Genomic DNA, 17,437 nt, shown 5'->3' with positions numbered 1-17,437 from the left:
CCCGCAACTCCCCGCCCCATGACTGAGGCAGCGGGCAGCATAATAACAGTATTAGGCCGGTTTCACACGTCAGTGGCTCCGGTACGTGAGGTGACAGTTTCCTCATGTACCGGAGACACTGACACACGTAGACACATAAAAATCAATGCATCTGTGCAGATGTCATTGATTTTTTGCGGACCGTGTCTCCGTGTGCCAAACACGGAGACATGTCAGTGTTTGTGGGAGCGCACGGATTACACGGACCCATTAAAGTCAATGGGTCCGTGTAAAACACGTACCGCACACGGACGTTGTCCGTGTGTAGTCCGTGTGCCATGCAGGAGACAGCGCTACATTAAGCGCTGTCCCCCCCACTGGTGCTGAAGCCGCCATTCATATCTTCCCTGCAGCAGCGTTTGCTGTAGAGAAGATTTGAATAATTGTGTGTAAAATCAAAATCCAGGTTCCCACCCCTCTCCCACCCCCTGTGCACCCCCTGTGCACCCCTTGTCCTGGCCACACCTTCTACTGTATGAGCGGTCACGTGGGGCCGCTCATTTACAGTAATGAATATGCAGCTCCACCCCTAGAGGTGGAGCCGCATATTCATGACTGTAATCGGCGGCCCCACGTGACCGCTCATACAGTAGAAGGTGCGGCCAGGACAGGAAGCAGCGACAGCCAGCGAGGGAGCCGGGTGAGTATTTTCATCACAGCGGGGGGGCGCACAGGGGGTGGGAGGGGGGTTGGGGACCTGGATCTGGATTTTACACACAATTATTCATATCTTCTCTACAGCAAACGCTGCTGCAGGGAAGATATGAATGGGGCTTCAGCACCAGATGCAGGGGACAGCGCTAAACTTTAGCGCTGTGTCCGGCACGGTGCGTGTGGTACCCAGTGGGCACACGGGCGGCACACGTGTGCCACACTGATGTGCCACAGAAACGCACCGGCACACGGACACGGATAATTCTGGTACCGATTTTTCTGGTACCGGAATTATCTGGACGTTTGAGACTGGCCTTAACCTGCAGGTTATTTCTGGGGACAAGTTCCCTTTAACATACCACAAAAATGTACCAATGAAAATGCCACTCAGGCGTAGAACGGGTTCAATAACTAGTCCTGGTATGTGCTCCCCCATCCTGGTATATGCCCCTCATCCTGCCTGCACTGCTGTTGTTCAATAAATATATACAAAAAAATTCACTCCAGCGCCACACTCCTCCTCCTGCCTCGTCTGCCAGAGATCGCTGACTCTGGAGCCTTACTAGTCCTCCAGCCTCCTCTTCATGGCGCCAGTGATAGGCACTGACTCTGGCATCACACTCCTCCTCCTCCTCCTCCAGCCTCGTCCGCCGGAGATCGCTGACTCTGGAGCCATACTAGTCCTCCAGCCTCCTCCTCATGGCACCGGTGATAGGCGCTGACTCCGGCATCACACTCTTCCACCTCCTCCAGCCTCATCCGCCGGAGATCGCTGACTCTGGAGCCATACTAGTCCTCCAGCCTCCTCCTCATGGTGCCGATGATAGGCGCTGACTCCGCCATCACACTCCTCCTCCTCCTCCAGCCTTGTCTGCCGGAGATCGCTGACTCTGGAGCCATACTAGTCCTCCAGCCTCCTCCTCATGGCGCCGGTGATAGGCGCTGACTCCGGCATCACACTCCTCCTCCTCCAGCCTCGTCCGCCGGAGATCGCTGACTCTGGAGCCATACTAGTCCTCCAGCCTCCTCCTCATGGTGCCGGTGATAGGCGCTGACTCCGCCATCACACTCCTCCGCCTCCTCCACCGGAGATCGCTGACTCTGAAGCCATACTAGTCCTCCAGCCTCCTCCTCATGGCGCCGGTGATAGGCGCTGACTCCGGCATCACACTCCTCCTCCTCCAGCCTCGTCCGCCGGAGATTGCTGACTCTGGAGCCATACTAGTCCTCCAGCCTCCTCCTCATGGCGCCAGTGATAGGCGCTGACTCCGGCATCACACTCTTCCGCCTCCTCCTCCAGCCTCGTCCGCCGGAGATCGCTGACTCTGGAGCCATACTAGTCCTCCAGCCTCCTCCTCATGGCGCCGGTGATAGGGGCTGACTCCGGCATCACACTCCTCCTTCTCCAGCCTCGTCCGCCGGAGATCGCTGACTCTGGAGCCATACTAGTCCTCCAGCCTCCTCCTCATGGCGCCGGTGATAGGCGCTGACTCTGGCATCACACTCCTCCGCCTCCTCCAGCCTCATCCGCCAGAGATCGCTGACTCTGGAGCCATACTAGTCCTCCAGCCTCCTCCTCATGGTGCCGGTGATAGGCGCTGACTCCGCCATCACACTCCTCCGCCTCCTCCACCGGAGATCGCTGACTCTGAAGCCATACTAGTCCTCCAGCCTCCTCCTCATGGCGCCAGTGATAGGCGCTGACTCCGGCATCACACTCCTCCTCCTCCTCCAGCCTCGTCCGCCGGAGATTGCTGACTCTGGAGCCATACTAGTCCTCCAGCCTCCTCCTCATGGCGCCAGTGATAGGCGCTGACTCCGGCATCACACTCTTCCGCCTCCTCCTCCAGCCTCGTCCGCCAGAGATCGCTGACTCTGAAGCCATACTAGTCCTCCAGCCTCCTCCTCATGGCGCCGGTGATAGGGGCTGACTCCGGCATCACACTCCTCCTCCTCCAGCCTCGTCCGCCGGAGATCGCTGACTCTGGAGCCATACTAGTCCTCCAGCCTCCTCCTCATGGCGCCGGTGATAGGCGCTGACTCTGGCATCACACTCCTCCGCCTCCTCCAGCCTCATCCGCCAGAGATCGCTGACTCTGGAGCCATACTAGTCCTCCAGCCTCCTCCTCATGGCGCCGGTGATAGGCGCTGACTCCGGCACCACACTCCTCCGCCTCCTCTTCCAGCCTCGTCCGCCGGAGATCGCTGACTCTGGAGCCATACTAGTCCTCCAGCCTCCTCCTCATGGCGCCGGTGATAGGCGCTGACTCCGGCGCCACACTCTTCCACCTCCTCCAGCCTCATCCGCCGGAGATCACTGACTCCGACGCCATGCTAATGGAGCGCCTGCTAGGGCCTAGGTGATACTCGGTACCGGGCCGATTCTGTTCTTAAAGGGGTGGTCACAGTGGCAGTGACCCGGTCCGTGGCCCTGGGCTTCCTATAAAAGGGGATGTGAATGGGGAATAAAGTTTATGAAAGTTGTTTGTTCGTGACGCCACCTGTGACCAATGCTGCTTAAAGGGGTCCTCTTGGGATGATGGTACTGTAGCAGGGATGGTATGACTTCCCACAGGTGAAGTGTAGTCCCCAGGGCTCCCGGTGTAGTGGGTACAGATGACAGACGGTGTAGTGCCGGAAAGAATTAGAGGACACAAGGTTGCCATAGTCGTCCCCAAGCCTCCTGCTCATGGCGCCAGTGATAGGTGCTGACCTCGGCTCCTAACTCCTCCTCCCACCTCATCGCACTGGACTGCTGGTGTATTAACGCTGGCTGCGTCCTTCTGACTCCAGCCACACTGCACAGGGGCAGTCTATACCGGCTTCAGACATAAGGACGCATCCAGCGTTATATTATAACTGATTACTAATTACTGCTATGCCTGTTTAATATTTTTTTCTTTATTTACGAATATATACATGACAGACCAAAAGTTTGGACACACCTTCTCATTTAAAGATTTTTCTGTATTTTCATGACTATGAAAATTGTACATTCACACTCAAGACATCAAAACTATGAATTACCGTGTTTCCCCGAAAGTAAGACAGTGTCTTACATTCTTTTTACCCCCAAAAGTCCCACTATGTCTTACTTTCGGGGTATGTCTTATATTGGGAAAAAAAATGTCCATTTTTGTTTTAACCATAAAATTAACATTTATTAACAACCTGGACAGTATGGTATTCACCACAAAACAGTTTTATAAAAGCAAATGCCAAGAATGTCTTGTTACAACCGTATCATGATGGTATTTCCATGTATAACATGTAAAACAATGAAAAACGGTAAGAACGAAGAGTCTGAATATGTTATCTGGAAGATAAAACAGATTTATTCCATGACAACCATGTCATCATCTTCAGGAACATCATCATAAACATCCACACTCTGAGGTTCCTGTGGATTTTCTTGGGACTCTCGGGACTCCATTTCCTGCTGAATCATTGGCCCATATCTCTCATGGGTAGCAACGGCACTGTCCTGAAATGAGCAGGTCTTGTCCAGGTAGCCAGCTCGCAGTGCATTTGCAACGCAGGTGTCAGTGATCTTATCCCAGGAATTCTTAACCCAGTTCACAATCTCTGGCAGTCTTGGCTTCACAAAGTTCCCATGTACATTTCTCTCCATTCGGTTTTCAATGTAGTCATTGATTTCCACACGCAGATAGTCCTTGAACGGCTTGTTAAAGGGAACCTGTCACCCCGTTTTTTCAGATTGAGATATAAATACTGTTAAATAGGGCCTGCGCTGTGCGTTACAATAGTGTATGTAGTGTACCCTGATTCCCCACCTATGCTGAGAAATACATTACCAAAGTCGCCGTTTTCGCCTGTCAATCAGGCTGGTCTGGTCAGGTGGGCGTGGTGACATCGCTCTTTTCTTCCCCAGCTTTCCGTTGGTTGCGTAGTGGTGTGCGCATGTCCAAGTTCCGAATTCCCTGTGCGCACGTGAAGAAACAGCGCGCGATCTGCGCCGTTATCCCTTTCATCGGTGGGGGCGGCCATCTTCCTGGGGCCGCGCGTGCGCAGATGGAGTGCTCTGCTGCACGGGGCTTCAGGAAAATGGCCGCGGGATGCCGCGCGTGCGCAGAAGAGATCGCGGCGGCCATTTTCCCAAAGCCGAGATGCAAACTCGGAGATAAGCCGTCATCCCTGCAGGAATCATGATTTGGTCGATTCTCCGCTCATGAAGGAAGTTTTTCATGTTTTTGGCGCGGTGTGTGCTGGCTGCATCCCAGATCAGCATCCCTCTTTTGTTCCCTCGCATAACAAGCGGCAGCATTAAAGCAAGCCACTTCCTTATAACAGCTTGTGTGGCCCAGGCTTTTTCAGTTTCCAGCACATAAATGCCAGAAACCCGCTCAATCTTGTCCTTCTTGCCCTTTGCAATGGGAAGCGGTGTTACTTTAGTGCCATCCAGACGAATCGCCAAAATGCAGGTGACACGTGCACTTTCATAAGCGGTGGAGGGAACGTACACTGAGGAGGCACCTGGTTGATCAATGGTGGTTTGAGCTGCTTGGCCCATGAACACGGCAGTTTCATCCATGGCGATCATGTTGCAAAGACTGTATTTAGAGAAGTCAATGTCATCCACAAACTTCTTGTAGGCAAATGCACGTTTTACAATCTCAGCATCTTCCAGCCTAAAGAGGGTTGTGGAACTTCTCAAAGACAGGTCATTGCGTTCAAGAAAGCTATCCAGCCAGTGCTGTGATGCCTTGAATTGTTCAGGGGAAATGTCAAACTGTGGTGCCACTGCAAGGGCACACTCCTGAATCTGAGCCCTGGTCACCACCAATGTCTTTGCTCTCCTGTCTGCAACCCACTCAGAGACCAGGCTTTCTAGCTCTGTATACATTGGTTGCCGACCACATCCAATCTTGCGCTTTTTAGCCATTCCGCTCTCCACTTTTTCACTCAGGTTAGTGTATTCTGCACGCCATTTTTGGACCAGTCGGTGATCCAACATTTTCTCCTTGCAGAACTCCACTACATTTTTGCCCCAAGATTCTTCGACAATCGCTTTTTTATACTCCACGGTGTAGCTCTTACTTTTACCACTGGAACCGGAAGCGCTCATGTCTTGGGGCAAAAATATAGCGCATGGTATAAGCACTGCTTATGGTTCCATATCACAGTCTCCCATAGGGTTACAGCCCCATACAGTATCCCACACAGCCTTCCATAGGGTTGCAGCCCCATACAGTATCCCACACAGCCTTCCATAGGGTTGCAGCCCCATACAGTATCCCACACAGCCTGCCATCCATAGGGTTACAGCCCCATACAGTATCCCACAGCAATCGCAGCAAGTCTCCATGCAATGTAAGTGTACCGCAAGTTAAGGAAACTTTACATGGTGCATTTTTGCTTACTTGGTACCGTAATGGCGATCAATTCCTCTGCGGTGCTGGGTAGAGGTGTGGCTTCTTCCTCTTGCAGGAGCCGCTGGGCCAATCAGAGGGGCCACCAGCGGCTGCACATGAGGGCACTGAGGCTGCGTGTTGTTGTATGTTGCCGGACAACATTACTGCCGGGCAACATTGCTGCTCCCGCGGCCTCCACATCCCTCCGCATCCCGCTCTAAGGGCTTATTTCCACTTGCGAGATGTACGTCCAAGTCTCGCATGTGGAAACGAAGCTCTTGCGCTGGCACTCCAGAGCGGAGCGTGCGGCTGCATAGGAACACATGGAGCCGCACACTCCGCTCTGCAGTGCCGGCGCCAGAGCTTCGTTTCCACATGCGAGACTCAGCGCAAGTGGAAACAAGCCCTTACCATCCGCATCCCGCAGTTAATGCAGCAAAAGGTACCGGTACTACCGCATGGCTTATATTTAACCCCCAAAAGTCCCACTATGTCCTACTTTCGGGGTACGTCCTACATTATCCGACCCCCTTAAACCCCCCACTACGTCTTACTATCGGGGGTGTCTTACTATTGGGGAAACACGATAACACATGTGGAATTATACTTTACAAAAAAGTGACAAACAACTGAAAATATGTCTTATATTCTAGGTTCTTCGTAGCCACCTTTTGCTTTGATGACTGCTTTGCACACCCTTGGTATTCTCTTGATGAGCTTCAAGAGTTAGTCACCGGGAATGGTCTTCCAACAATCTTGAAGGAGTTCCCAGAGATGCTTAGCACTTGTTGGCCCTTTTGCCTTCACTCTGCGGTCCAGCTCACCCCAAACCATCTCGATTGGGTTCAGGTCTGGTGACTGTGGAGGCCAGGTCATCTGGCGTAGCACCCCATCACTCTCCTTCTTGGTCAAATAGCCCTTACACAGCCTGGAGGTGTGTTTGGGGTCATTGTCTTGTTGAAAGATAAATGATGGTCCAACTAAACGCAAACCAGATGGAATAGCATGCCTCTGCAAGATGCTGTGGTAGCCATGCTGGTTCAGTGTGCCTTCAATTTTGAATAAATCCCCAACAGTGTCACCAGCAAAGCACCCCCACACCATCACACCTCCTCCTCCATGCTTCACGGTGGGAACCAGGCATGTAGAGTCCAACCGTTCACCTTTTCTGCGTCGCACAAAGACACGGTGGTTGGAACCAAAGATCTCAAATTTGGACTCATCAGACCAAAGCACAGATTTCCACTGGTCTAATGTCCATTCCTTGTGTTCTTTAGCCCAAACAAGTCTCTTCTGCTTGTTGCCTGTCCTTAGCAGTGGTTTCCTAGCAGCTATTTTACCATGAAGGCCTGCTGCACAAAGTCTCCTCTTAACAGTTGTTGTAGAGATGTGTCTGCTGCTAGAACTCTGTGTGGCATTGACCTGGTCTCTAATCTGAGCTGCTGTTAACCTGCGATTTCTGTGGCTGGTGACTCGGATAAACTTATTCTCAGAAGCAGAGGTGACTCTTGTTCTTCCTTTCCTGGGGCGGTCCTCATGTGAGCCAGTTTCTTTGTAGCGCTTGATGGTTTTTGCCACTGCACTTGGGGACACTTTCAAAGTTTTCCCAATTTTTCAGACTGACTGACCTTCATTTCTTAAAGTAATGATGGCCACTCATTTTTCTTTACTTAGCTGCTTTTTTCTTGCCATAATACAAATTCTAACAGTCTTTTCAGTAGGACTATCAGCTGTGTATCCATCAGACGTCTGCACAACACAACTGCTGGTCCCAACCCCATTTATAAGGCAAGAAATCCCACTTATTAAACCTGACAGGGCACACCTGTGAAGGGAAAACCATTCCCGGTGACTATCTCTTGAAGCTCATCAAGAGAATGCCAATAGTGTGCAAAGCAGTCATCAAAGCAAAAGGTGGCTACTTTGAAGAACCTAGAATATAAGACATAATTTCAGTTGTTTCACACTTTTTTGTTAAGTATATAATTCCACATGTGTTAATTCATAGTTTTGATGCCTTCAGTGTGAATGTACAATTTTCATAGTCATGAAAATACAGAAAAATCTTTAAATGAGGAGGTGTGTCCAAACTTTTGGTCTGCACAGAATGTACCGTATATATTTGTTTAGTTATTCTGTTGACATCGCCATATGAAGTTTTTCTTTCTTATTTTATTTTTGCGGGACCTGTTCCTCTTTTCAATTTGCATTACCATATACTGTACAGAGAAAGCTATAAGTAAGAAATGCATATAAATAAAGTGAATATAGGCCGTGTATCCCTCTCAACCCAACGCGCGTTTCGCACGTCTTCGTCAAGAGGCGACTTTGGGGAGGGGTGAAGACATGTTATTAAATGGACTCAAATATCCAATAGCAATATAATACTGTATTAAAGTATACCTCAAAACAGTACAAGCAAGAGAACAATCTCAGGTTCAAATTCTACATTGGCACTAATAAAAAAAAAGTTGTAAAAATTATTAAAAAATAAAATTATAAAAGTTTTTTTATTTACCCACATTTTCCAAGTTTTAATATAAATAAAAATAGTTGTGTCCATAAAGGGCCGACCAAAATAAAAAATGTAAACCATATATTAACCCAACAGCAATAACCTAGATCTCCCTGAGAATCTGCCTCCAGAGCTTATTGGCGTTACCAGTGTGAGACATGTAGATAAGGAGATCAGACTGTCAGTCATTGAGTGTCTCACACGAGTAACTCCACCATTCATTTCTAAGAAGCTCTGGAGGCAGATTTTCGGGGAGATCTATGTCTGGCCCATAGATCTTGACAGCTCATTTACATATTAAGAAAAGTGTGGATTTCTCTGGAATAAGGCATCGGATCGTGGATATCAAAGTATCATTTTATTCAACTTCCTTTGCCTTGAATGCCCATATAGACGGCTTAGGAGGGTTGATCCTTCAGAAAGATTCAATTTTAAGGGGTTAAAAGCCCAAAAGAAATAAAAAAACAAACAAACACCAGAATTGTAGTTACTGTGTACAAATCAATAAAATGCAATCAAAACGTTGTATGTGCTCAAAAAAACGCGTTGCCTTTTTAATGTAAAAACAAGCCGTGGAAAAATAAAAGTCACGAGTCTCAGAAAATGGCGACACAAGCCACATATATATATATTTTTTTCTTTTTACAAACTTATACATCTTTTTGACCCCGAAAATGTAAAAAATAAAACACTATAGAAGTTTGTTTTTGCTGTAATCATCATACTGACCCGGAGGATCACGTTACCAGGTCAGTTTTCCTGCTCAATGAATGGCGGAGACATGAAACCCAAAGAAACAATGGCGGAATTGTGTTTGCACTTGTTATTTTTATTCCCGCTTTTCAGTACATGGTAAAATGAAAGGACAGCTTTGTAGCTTAAATGGATGTTTCCCCTTTGTTTTCCTTCCCGTGTGCGATTCATTCTGGTCCTATCTTACTTCTCAGTCGGTGACTTTTAGGAATTCATTCCAAAAACATAGCAGTCTTCCCCCACCCAAGATGATGGCGGCGTCACATCCGGTAACCAGAAGCCTTTCTACCACTTCTCTGAGGAAGACCGGTGACTGGCTGTCACACAGGCCGTACGTCCAGGTACAGTAATGGTCTCTGATGCTTTATACTATGGAGAATGAAGCAGCTGTCGTGGCATCCGGGCCGTCCTCCCAGCAGTGACAGCTGCTATGGGTGATTGCAGGCTTGGACTGGCCGACAGGGGAACTGGGGAATCCTCCGGTAGGCCGCTGTGAGCCAGTGCTGATGAACAGTGATCTCACACTAGATTCACAATTTCCAGAGTATGGTATCATCTAATCCTTTATTAACACTGCATACAGACGTATACGAAAATAAAAAAAAAAATACATTGGATGCGTTTCTACAAATTTTTTTTTTTTTTATATATAAAAAAAAACCCTAAAAAAGCAATTGGAAAAACCAAACAAGTCACAAAAAACACGTCCTACATTTATCAAGCAGTTTATGCCAGTTTTTAGCCACAAAGTCACAAATTGTGCAAAATCTCCGGGTTTATTTTTGTACAGGGCATTGAAAAAGTTGAAAAAGGTCAAGGAGCACCAGAGAGGGATGCGGGCAGCAACTTTTAGACAGATTTATTCATCTTTACTCAAAAAATTACAATTTTGCCACAAATCTTCCCTTGTCTGTTTCATTTTCTGACTTTAAGGTTATGTTCCTATGATGAGCTTTTGGTAAGTTTTTGATTTTGCAGATTTTCGGCACCTATTATGTAAACAAGCTTACTTTTTTCTTTGCGTTTTTTTTTTTTTTTACGTGCGTTTTCATCCCATTTTTGCAGCTTCTTCTATTTTTCATATGTCATGTTTTTTTTTGTGTGTGTTTTTTTTTTCCTGGTACCGTATTTGGCTTTGAAAACTTTTTTTCAATACACATATGTGCCGGTCACATGCGTTTTTGATGCATTTATTAACTTCGGAAACACACTAAAAACACACGTGCATTTTTTAACTGCATATTTCCCCGCATCTAATGCAAGTCTATGGGAAAATCTGCATATAAAACTCAGCATAGCGGCAAGAGAAAGTGACATGCTGCGGATGTGAAATGTGCACCACAGGTCAGTAAATAAGATTTCTATAAATCCCATCCACTTTGCTGGAACTGGAAGACACTGCGGTTTTGACGCAGGGAAAATATGCAGCATAAAAAAACTTATCGTGGGCCGCACAGCCTAAAACATATATTTCATTAATTCAATAAGTGGCTTTTGTAAATTTAGCGCAGAGTGTATAAAACACAAGTGTTAATAAATCTTCCCCCATGTGGTGCATTCACAGAGTTGTTGTTTTTTTTGTCATTTTCTGTGTTGAAACCTGTATGAAAAATCTGCCCACAATCCGCCTCCCATTGTTTTCAATGGAAAATCCACAGTAGATTGTCACGTTTTCTGCTGCGGATCTTAAAAGGTGACATGACACATATCGACTTGTAGGCGCACGCAGATTAGCTCCATTGAATGCGGCTAATGCGCATGTGAAACACTTGGCAACTCAGAGTGTAAATCTGCTACAGAAATTGTAGGGGGTCATCATCGGTTTCTGCCACTGATTCCATTATAACTACGCTGCTGAAATTTGGTGGTGCTGTGCTGCAGATGGGAAACCTTGCTTTCTTGATGCAGATTGGCATGTGTGTGGAGCAAACTAATAAATACCAAAGTACAGACTTTGGGCTCATTAGTATTAATCTTGGGGTGGATTTATCATTGAAAATGGCTGGTAATTTTGGGGGGTCTGGCATGTTTTTGGTGCTCTGTTACCAATAACAGTCAATAACTATCTGTTCTCTCAGCTATTAGTGGATGAAGAAAGCCGGGAAATCAATGCAATGACCCAGTGTGTTCTGGACACCGAGAACCTCTATAACCAGGTACGTGCTCGGGGCGGGTGAGATACCGAGAAGGAATCTGTTCTGTCCATTTACTTTTTCTAGAAAAACAAAAAACTGAGCCAGAATATGACTTGAAAACATGCATTATATAAAGGCATGTTCACACTGGCCATGGAAATAAACAAAACCAAAGAAAAGACAATGCATGCATATACCCTAATGAAAATAAATCAGTAAAAAAGCATTAAATAATTAACATAGGGTTCTTAGTAAACACTATTTTTGATCAAAAAAGCATAGAGCTGTCCCACCGCAGCAAGGTGTACCCAATTGGGACAGTAACTACACAGCCAGCATCAGGAATGGGAGCCTGCATCAGGAATGGGATCCACCATCAGGAATGGGAGCCTGCATCAGGAATGGGAGCCTGCATCAGGAATGGGAGCCAGCATCAGGAATGGGATCCAGCATCAGGAATGGGAGCCTGCATCAGGAATGGGAGCCAGCATCAGGAATGGGAGCCTGCATCAGGAATGGGAGCCAGCATCAGGAATGGAAGCCAACATCAGGAATGGGAGCCTGCATCAGGAATGGGAGCCAGCATCAGGAATGGGAGCCTGCATCAAGGATGGGAGCCTGCATCAGGAATGGGAGCCTGCATCAGGAATGGGAGCCAGCATCAGGAATGGGAGCCTGCATCAGGAAAGGGAGCCTGCATCATGAATGGGAGCCAGCATCAGGAATGGGAGCCTGCATCAGGAATGGGAGCCTGCATCAGGAATGGGAGCCAGCATCAGGAATGGGAGCCTGCATCAGGAATGGAAGCCAGCATCAAGGATGGGAGCCTGCATCAGGAATGGGAGCCTGCATCAGGAATGGAAGCCAGCATCAGGAATGGGAGCCTGCATCAGGAATGGAAGCCAGCATCAGGAATGGGAGCCAGCGTCAGGAATGGGAGCCAGCGTCAGGAGTGGGAGCCTGCATCAGGAGTGGGAGCCAGCATCAGGAATGGGAGCCAGCATCAGGAATGGAAGCCTGCATCAGGAATGGGAGCCAGCGTCAGGAATGGGAGCCAGCATCAGGAGTGGGAGCCTGCATCAGGAGTGGGAGCCAGCATCAGGAATGGAAGCCTGCATCAGGAATGGAAGCCAGCATCAGGGATGGGAGCCTGCATCAGGAATGGAAGCCAGCATCAGGAGTGGGAGCCTGCATCAGGAATGGAAGCCAGCATCAGGAATGGGAGCCAGCATCAGGAATGGGAGCCAGCATCAGGAATGGGAGCCTGCATCAGGAATGGGAGCCAGCATCAGGAATGGCAGCCAATGTCAGGAATGGAAGCCAGCATCAGGGATGGGAGCCAATGTCAGGAATGGAAGCCAGCATCAGGGATGGGAACCTACATCAGGAATGGGAGCCAGCACCAGGAATGGGAGCTAGCATCAGGAATGGGAGCCAGCATCAGGAATGGGAGCCAGCGTCAGGAATGGAAGCCAGCATCAGGAATGGGAGCCTGCATCAGGAATGGGAGCCAGCATCAGGAATGGGAACCTGCATCAGGAATGGGAGCCTGCATCAGGAATGGAAGCCAGCATCAGGAATGGGAGCCTGCATCAGGAATGGGAGCCAGCATCAGGAATGGGAGCCAGCATCAGGAATGGGAGCCTGCATCAGGAATGGAAGCCAGCATCAGGAATGGGAGCCTGCATCAGGAATGGGAGCCTGCATCAGGAATGGGAGCCATCATCAGGAATGGGAGCCAGCATCAGGAATGGGAGACAGCATCAGGAATGGGAGCCAGCATCAGGAGTGGGAGCCAGCATCAGGAGTGGGAGCCAGCATCAGGAGTGGGAGCCTGCATCAGGAATGGGAGCCAGCATCAGGAATGGGAGCCAGCATCAGGAGTGGGAGCCAGCGTCAGGAGTGGGAGCCTGCGTCAGGAGTGGGAGCCTGCGTCAGGAGTGGGAGCCTGCGTCAGGAATGGGAGCCTGCGTCAGGAATGGGAGCCTGCGTCAGGAATGGGAGCCAGCGTCAGGAGTGGGAGCCAGCGTCAGGAGTGGGAGCCTGCGTCAGGAATGGGAGCCTGCGTCAGGAATGGGAGCCTGCGTCAGGAATGGGAGCCAGCGTCAGGAATGGGAGCCAGCGTCAGGAATGGGAGCCAGCATCAGGAGTGGGAGCCAGCGTCAGGAGTGGGAGCCAGCGTCAGGAGTGGGAGCCTGCATCAGGAATGGGAGCCAGCATCAGGAATGGGAGCCAGCATCAGGAATGGGAGCCAGCATCAGGAATGGGAGCCAGCATCAGGAATGGGAGCCAGCATCAGGAGTGGGAGCCTGCATCAGGAGTGGGAGCCTGCATCAGGAATGGGAACCAGCATCAGGAATGGGAGCCAGCATCAGGAATGGAAGCCAACATCAGGAATGGGAGCCAATGTTAGGAATGGGAGCCACCATCAGGAATGGGAGCTAGCATCAGGAATGGGAGCCTGCATCAGGAATGGAAGCCAGCATCAGGAATGGGAGCCAATGTTAGGAATGGGAGCCAGCATCAGGAATGGGAGCCTGCATCAGGAATGGGAGCCTGCATCAGGAGTGGGAGCCAGCATCGGGAGTGGGAGCCAGCATCGGGAGTGGGAGCCAGCATCGGGAATGGGAGCCAGCATCAGGAGTGGGAGCCTGCATCAGGAATGGGAGCCAGCATCAGGAATGGGAACCTGCATCAGGAATGGGAGCCTGCATCAGGAATGGGAGCCAGCATCAGGAATGGGAGCCAGCATCAGGAATGGGAGCCAGCATCAGGGATGGGAGCCAGCATCAGGAATGGGAGCCAGCATCAGGGATGGGAGCCAGTGTTAGGAATGGGAGCCAATGTTAGGAATAGGAGCCAGCATCAGGAATGGGAGCCAGCACCAGGAATGGAAGCCTGCATCAGGAATGGGAGCCAGCATTAGGAATGGGAGCCAGCATCAGGAATGGAAGCCAGCATCAGGAATGGAAGCCAGCGTCAGGAATGGAAGCCAGCATCAGGAATGGGAACCAGCATCAGGAATGGGAGCCAATGTTAGGAATGGGAGCTAGCATCAGGAATGGGAGCCAGCATCAGGGATGGGAACCTACATCAGGAATGGGAGCCAGCATCAAGAATGGGAGCCTGCATCAGGAATGGGAGCCTGCATCAGGAATAGGAGCCAGCATCAGGAATGGGAGCCAGCATCAGGGATGGGAACCTACATCAGGAATGGGAGCCAGCATCAGGAATGGGAGCCTGCATCAGGAATGGGAGCCGCCAGCATCAGGAATGGGAGCCTGCATCATGAATGGGAGCCTGCATCAGGAATGGGAGCCAGCATCAGGAATGGGAGCCTGCATCATGAATGGGAGCCTGCATCAGGAATGGGAGCCTGCATCAGGAATGGGAGCCAGCATCAGGAATGGGAGCTAGCATCAGGAATGGGAGCCAGCATCAGGAATGGGAGCCAGCATCAGGAATGGGAGCCAGCATCAGGAATGGGAGCTAGCATCAGGAATGGGAGCCAGCATCAGGAATGGGAGCCAATGTCAGGAATGGGAGCCAGCATCAGGAATGGCAGCCAATGTCAGGAATGGAAGCCAGCATCAGGGATGGGAGCCAATGTCAGGAATGGAAGCCAGCATCAGGGATGGGAACCTACATCAGGAATGGGAGCCAGCACCAGGAATGGGAGCTAGCATCAGGAATGGGAGCCAGCATCAGGAATGGGAGCCAGCGTCAGGAATGGGAGCCAGCATCAGGAATGGGAGCCAGCATCAGGAATGGGAGCCAATGTCAGGAATGGAAGCCAGCATCAGGGATGGGAACCTACATCAGGAATGGGAGCCAGCACAAGGAATGGGAGCCAGCGTCAGGAATGGGAGCTAGCATCAGCAATGGGAGCCAGCATCAGGAATGGGAGCCAGCATCAGGAGTGGGAGCCTGCATCAGGAGTGGGAGCCTGCATCAGGAATGTGAGCCTGCATCAGGAATGGGAACCAGCATCAGGAATGGGAGCCAGCATCAGGAATGGGAGCCAGCATCAGGAATGGGAGCCAGCGTCAGGAATGGGAGCCTGCATCAGGAATGGAAGCCAGCATCAGGAATGGGAGCCAATGTTAGGAATGGGAGCCAGCATCAGGAATGGGAGCTAGCATCAGGAATGGGAGCCTGCATCAGAAATGGAAGCAACATCAGGAATGGGAGCCAATGTTAGGAATGGGAGCCACCATCAGGAATGGGAGCTAGCATCAGGAATGGGAGCCTGCATCAGGAATGGAAGCCAGCATCAGGAATGGGAGCCAATGTTAGGAATGGGAGCCAGCGTCAGGAATGGGAGCCTGCATCAGGAATGGGAGCCTGCATCAGGAGTGGGAGCCAGCATCGGGAGTGGGAGCCAGCATCGGGAGTGGGAGCCAGCATCGGGAATGGGAGCCAGCATCAGGAGTGGGAGCCTGCATCAGGAATGGGAGCCAGCATCAGGAATGGGAACCTGCATCAGGAATGGGAGCCTGCATCAGGAATGGGAGCCAGCATCAGGAATGGGAGCCAGCATCAGGAATGGGAGCCAGTGTTAGGAATGGGAGCCAGCATCAGGAATGGGAGCCAGCATCAGGAATGGGAGCCAATGTTAGGAATAGGAGCCAGCATCAGGAATGGGAACCAGCACCAGGAATGGAAGCCTGCATCAGGAATGGGAGCCAGCATCAGGAATGGGAGCCAGCGTCAGGAATGGAAGCCAGCATCAGGAATGGAAGCCAGCATCAGGAATGGGAGCCAGCATCAGGAATGGGAACCAGCATCAGGAATGGGAGCCAATGTTAGGAATGGGAGCTAGCATCAGGAATGGGAGCCAGCATCAGGGATGGGAACCTACATCAGGAATGGGAGCCAGCATCAAGAATGGGAGCCTGCATCAGGAATGGGAGCCTGCATCAGGAATGGGAGCCAGCATCAGGAATGGGAGCCAGCATCAGGAATGGGAGCCAGCATCAGGAATGGGAGCCTGCATCATGAATGGGAGCCTGCATCAGGAATGGGAGCCTGCATCAGGAATGGGAGCCAGCATCAGGAATGGGAGCTAGCATCAGGAATGGGAGCCAGCATCAGGAATGGGAGCCAGCATCAGGAATGGGAGCCAGCATCAGGAATGGGAGCTAGCATCAGGAATGGGAGCCAGCATCAGGAATGGGAGCCAATGTCAGGAATGGGAGCCAGCATCAGGAATGGCAGCCAATGTCAGGAATGGAAGCCAGCATCAGGGATGGGAGCCAATGTCAGGAATGGAAGCCAGCATCAGGGATGGGAACCTACATCAGGAATGGGAGCCAGCACCAGGAATGGGAGCTAGCATCAGGAATGGGAGCCAGCATCAGGAATGGGAGCCAGCGTCAGGAATGGGAGCCAGCATCAGGAATGGGAGCCAGCATCAGGAATGGGAGCCAATGTCAGGAATGGAAGCCAGCATCAGGGATGGGAACCTACATCAGGAATGGGAGCCAGCACAAGGAATGGGAGCCAGCGTCAGGAATGGGAGCTAGCATCAGCAATGGGAGCCAGCATCAGGAATGGGAGCCAGCATCAGGAGTGGGAGCCTGCATCAGGAGTGGGAGCCTGCATCAGGAATGTGAGCCTGCATCAGGAATGGGAACCAGCATCAGGAATGGGAGCCAGCATCAGGAATGGGAGCCAGCATCAGGAATGGGAGCCAGCGTCAGGAATGGGAGCCTGCATCAGGAATGGAAGCCAGCATCAGGAATGGGAGCCAATGTTAGGAATGGGAGCCAGCATCAGGAATGGGAGCTAGCATCAGGAATGGGAGCCTGCATCAGAAATGGAAGCAACATCAGGAATGGGAGCCAATGTTAGGAATGGGAGCCACCATCAGGAATGGGAGCTAGCATCAGGAATGGGAGCCTGCATCAGGAATGGAAGCCAGCATCAGGAATGGGAGCCAATGTTAGGAATGGGAGCCAGCGTCAGGA

The 17,437-nt window shown here is 50.6% G+C and overlaps 1 protein-coding gene across 2 annotated transcripts in view; it reads left to right on the top strand.

The window, feature by feature from the left end:
- FAM228B (family with sequence similarity 228 member B) overlaps positions 1-17,437 on the top strand; it is a 42,727-nt gene that overhangs the window by 8,040 nt on the left and 17,250 nt on the right. For both annotated transcript variants that reach the window (XM_069768147.1, XM_069768148.1), the window contains exons 3-4: positions 9,528-9,674; positions 11,412-11,489. In XM_069768147.1, the coding sequence (XP_069624248.1) occupies positions 9,528-9,674; positions 11,412-11,489 (225 nt within the window). The remainder of the gene's footprint in view (positions 1-9,527; positions 9,675-11,411; positions 11,490-17,437) is intronic.

This window comes from Ranitomeya imitator, chromosome 5 (genome assembly GCF_032444005.1).
Source record: "Ranitomeya imitator isolate aRanImi1 chromosome 5, aRanImi1.pri, whole genome shotgun sequence".
Classification (NCBI taxonomy): domain Eukaryota; kingdom Metazoa; phylum Chordata; class Amphibia; order Anura; family Dendrobatidae; genus Ranitomeya; species Ranitomeya imitator.
Note: the sequence above shows the minus strand (reverse complement) of the source record. Positions and strands in the feature narration are given on the sequence as shown.